This window comes from Anneissia japonica, unplaced genomic scaffold (assembly GCF_011630105.1).
Source record: "Anneissia japonica isolate Jap-2015-1 unplaced genomic scaffold, ASM1163010v1 scaffold287727_len1644234_cov201, whole genome shotgun sequence".
Classification (NCBI taxonomy): Eukaryota; Metazoa; Echinodermata; class Crinoidea; order Comatulida; family Comatulidae; genus Anneissia; species Anneissia japonica.
The window spans coordinates 1,116,179-1,120,456 of NW_022713615.1; the positions used below are offsets into that span (position 1 = coordinate 1,116,179).

At 34.0% G+C, this 4,278-nt stretch overlaps 1 protein-coding gene across 4 annotated transcripts in view; it reads right to left on the reverse strand.

Moving 5' to 3' along the window:
* LOC117108614 (alpha-N-acetylneuraminide alpha-2,8-sialyltransferase-like) overlaps positions 1–4,278 on the reverse strand; it is a 35,004-nt gene that overhangs the window by 23,211 nt on the left and 7,515 nt on the right. For 3 of the 4 annotated variants that reach the window (XM_033250694.1, XM_033250696.1, XM_033250692.1), the window contains exon 2: positions 48–125. In XM_033250694.1, coding sequence (XP_033106585.1) covers positions 48–103 — 56 coding nt within the window. In that variant the 5' untranslated portion in view covers positions 104–125. Of the gene's footprint in view, positions 1–47; positions 126–638; positions 658–4,278 lie in introns of those variants that run through there. The other variant, XM_033250695.1, reaches the window with a different exon arrangement.

Sequence of the window (4,278 nt, forward strand, 5' to 3'; positions counted from 1 at the left end):
TGTGTGTGTGTGTGTTTTGTGGGTGTATCTCTGGCCTATTATCTTACCACAATATTAACGTAACTACAACTGCTACACAAACATAAGGGCGGACAAACTTCATCTTCTTCAAAATACTTGGTATGCTGGAAGACAAATTGTTCAAGGAATCATCTTAACAGGTTATTAGTCAAATAATATAATTATCGGTTATGTTGAAAGTATTTCCTAATACATGTGTATGAACGTTAAAATCTGTCTGTGAACGTTTAAATAGTAACGTTTAAGATAAGAGTCTGTATGGTACCTCTCCAGAAGACAGGAAATGGCACTTCTTTCTCTATGGCAAAAGAACGCAGGAATGTGTAAAGGCCAATCCGAGTATATAGGAAACAAAAATCTCAGAGGAGGAACCCTGGTACCCATTCAAACCAGGAGTGGTACCAGCGGGGTCCAGGGACCCCTTCGCCGTTGGCGATTTTTTTCCCCGTACGAAATATTTGCATGAAACTCCACTCAGGCCGTCTCGGATTGACTCGACCCGATTTGGATACGAACAAGAGCAGGCACTTCGCAAGGCCGTGACGCTCGAGTATTCTATTACCATTACCGTATAATATTATGTTTACCTACGGTACGGTAGGCCTATGAAATCTTACCGATTTATGGGATGTAGGCTACGTCTGTAACTAACTGTGAGCTTCTTGTATGTTTGTTATCAAATTTAATACTACCTACAGCAACAACAACAACAACAGCTAGTACCCCCTTCTATAGGGTGTAGTACCAAAAGTAAATAGGTACATTCCTATCAAAGGCTAGAGCAAAAGCGGCTATAGCTAAACTGTGGCCCTAGTTACAAGCTGATTTGGTCCTACCTGCTAGCCCCCCCCCCCCACACACACACACCAGACTAGACCCCTAGGTTCCTAGGCCTGACACAACAGTCACGCTTCGCATGCCATTGACTGAAATTTTGAAAAAAATTTAAAACATGAAATTAAAATGGGACAGTGAGTAAAAGAAAATATTATTAATCAATAATAAATTAAATATATCATTCCGGCATTAATAACTTGGCCTAAGACTTATAATATTTAAAAAAAAAAAAAAAATAATAATAATAATAAAAATAATAATAATAATAATTATAATAATAACAATAATAATAATAACAATAATAACAATAATAATAGGCCTAATAATAATAATAATAATAACAATAATAATTTTTTAATAACAATAATAAAAATAGTAATAATAATCAAATAACCTTATATAATTTCGCCATTAATTAACTTAGCCTAAGCCTTGTAATCAAGAAGAACCTACAGTAAAATACTATAATTAACAACTAGGCCTTATTCATTCATTGTACGCTGGTATTTTGGCAGGTGCTATGGCATCCTTATTTTAGAGCTGTCGATTCTCAGCTTTTCTTTTAATTTCAAAATTGGCCCCAAGTCAACTCGGCCCCAGTCAACTCGGTCTCAAGTCAACTCGGCCCCAATTCAACACGGCCCCATGTCAACTCGGCCCCAAGTCAACTCGGCCCCATGTCAACTTTGCCCCAATTATATCGTTCTCATGATTAGTTTTATATCTTTTTATATTTTTATTAATATTATTTTATTATTATTTGTATTAATGTTGTTTCAATTATTGTAAATGAAAAGAAATAACAAAGGCAACAATTTAAAACACTTTAATTTTGGCTTTGCATTCAAAACTCTTTTGGTAAATATTCAATAAAAACTCGATAATTTTTAGACCTAAGCATTGCAGTACAGAATAGATGTGATTAATTGTATTTGCGTGACTTAAGCAACTTGCGAAACAGGTACTGACTTTCGGTGGTTTTTGGCTGTTTTTTTCGTTGTTATCCAATATCCAGCCTTCAGAGGAGATAGGGGAAGTTACGTGGTGGCGATGATGATCGGATGATGATAATGATGATGATGATGATCAGATGATGATTATAATATTAATACTGTAATAATAATAATAATAATAATAATAATAATAATAATAATAATAATAATAATATTATGTTGAAGCTTGCGGTACACCACGTAATCGTCTTAGGAGAATAATATCTGCAGACACTCCAAACGTTTCGATCTCAATCGAAACGTCGAAACTTTCTCAACAACAACAGTTCTTTTTAGAACTACTTACGTGGTGTACCGCAAGCTTCAACATATATATTATTTCTTCGCCATGCAAACCTTTAAGCAATAATAATAATAATAAGCAGAAATTTATAACGCACCAATTCAAAAACATTATCAAAGGCGCAGAGAACATTGAACCCAAATTAAAGCGATTTTGTAAACAAAAATGTTTGCAAATTAGTTTTAAATGAGTTTAAATTTGAAGATCGGACAGAAAGTAGAAGATTCCAAAGATAAAGTGCCTAAACAGAGAAAGAACGTTGTGCCTATGTTATTTTCTTTTTCTTTTTGATGGGGCTTGAATAAGAAATTTATAGGAAGAACGAAGTCTACGAGTTGGAGAATATGTCGTAAAAAATGTAGCAAATATGATAGTTGTTTACAAATTATTTCTTTAACAAGTTGAGCAAGCAGATTAATTACAAAATAACTGCTGAAATTGTAAAACATTCGGGCGAATATAAAAGTATTGTGATTCATGTCATTTATTTTGCTTTGCCATTTTATCCCGTCTTAAAATAAAAACTGTTAACAATCCATGTTTTATTACAATTGTCTTGCTAAAACCAGAGATTGCTTATACCACACTCATCAAAAATAGTTTCGATATAAAAATAAAATATAAACTAATTTTGTCAATTGTGGCGCTTAGCCCCTGGTTGAATTTTCATATTTTTTCGTGTGCTTTCTGAACCCAGCCTACACTTTGGGTAGGTCATCACGACACTATCCATGCTAGGCCTATATCGTGTGTGTCATACCGAGCTTAATTGTTAGAGCAATGTATACAAGTTCTGCTGTTTAAGACTTTTTTAATTATCCGTGTTGACTTTGTATCGTAATTGCATAGAAGTGTTGTAATCAAATTATTTTAATTCTATTGTAAATCGTTCTAGGTTAATTTAACTAAAATTATAAAGAATCTAGGCCTATGATTGTTTTATGATTGCCTGTCAAATACCAATGTTAAAAGAGTGAACATTTGTCTTTTCTCACATTTATATTAGGCCTACCCTGCTTAAGAAGTGTTTACCATTAAAAATCAGGAAATCGTAAGTGGCACTTTGAAAAAGAAAGAAATCATTAAGTCCCATAGGCCTATGCACATGATAAACATTGAGTTATTTAGTATTTACGGAGAAAGTTTAATTATTGTACCGGAATGAAATTGGAACGAAGTAGTACCGTAGCGTATCTGTAGTACAAGAAAAATACATCTTAGGGTTGAAAAAATTGCAACAGAATTTCTGTTTACCCTAGTACCCAGACCAGGTTTTGTATGCACTTTGAGGTCCAGAGAATTTGACTTCATAAATTGGTTTAGGGTGGTCCAAGAATCATTTTGGCTTGGTAACACATTTTCAAAATGTGGCGAAAGGTCAAAAGGTCATGGTCATAGCTATAGGGTCGTCATATCTCCGCAACCACTGGGGATAGAGAGTTAATTTTGGTGCCTATTTGTTCAGAACATTCATGTTTTTATTTGGTCTAATAGAAAATTTTGTTAAAAAATGACCGAAAATGCTGTTTCTAACCTTTGACATGTTTCAAGGTCATAGAAATAGGGTCATGATATCTCCGCAACCACTGGTGGTAAAGAGTTATTTGTGGGTCAATATGTTCGGAACATTAATGTTTATATTTGGTCTAATAGAAAAGTTTGCTATAAAATGATCGGAAATGCTGTTTTTGACCTTTGACATGTTCAAATGTCATAGTTATTGAGTCCTTATTATCTCCACAACCAGTGGTGGTAGAGAGTTAATTTTGGTGCCAATTTGTTCGGAATACTCATGTTTCTATTTGCTCTAATAGAACATTTTACGACCGGAAAAGCAATTTCTGACCTTTGACATGTTTGAAGGTCATAGCCATAGAATCTTCATATCTCCACAACCACTGGTGGTAGAGAGTCAGTTATGGTGTCAATTTGTTCGGAACATTCATGTTTCTATTTGGTGTAACAGAACAATTTGCTAAAAATGATCGGAAATGCCATTCTGACCTTTGACATGTTTCAATGCATATATGCCTATCCCTAAACATAATTACTGTAGAGACTTCCTTGTGATCTCAAATTATTCATTTACACATGTTTCTGTTTACTTGATTGGAACCTTTTGTT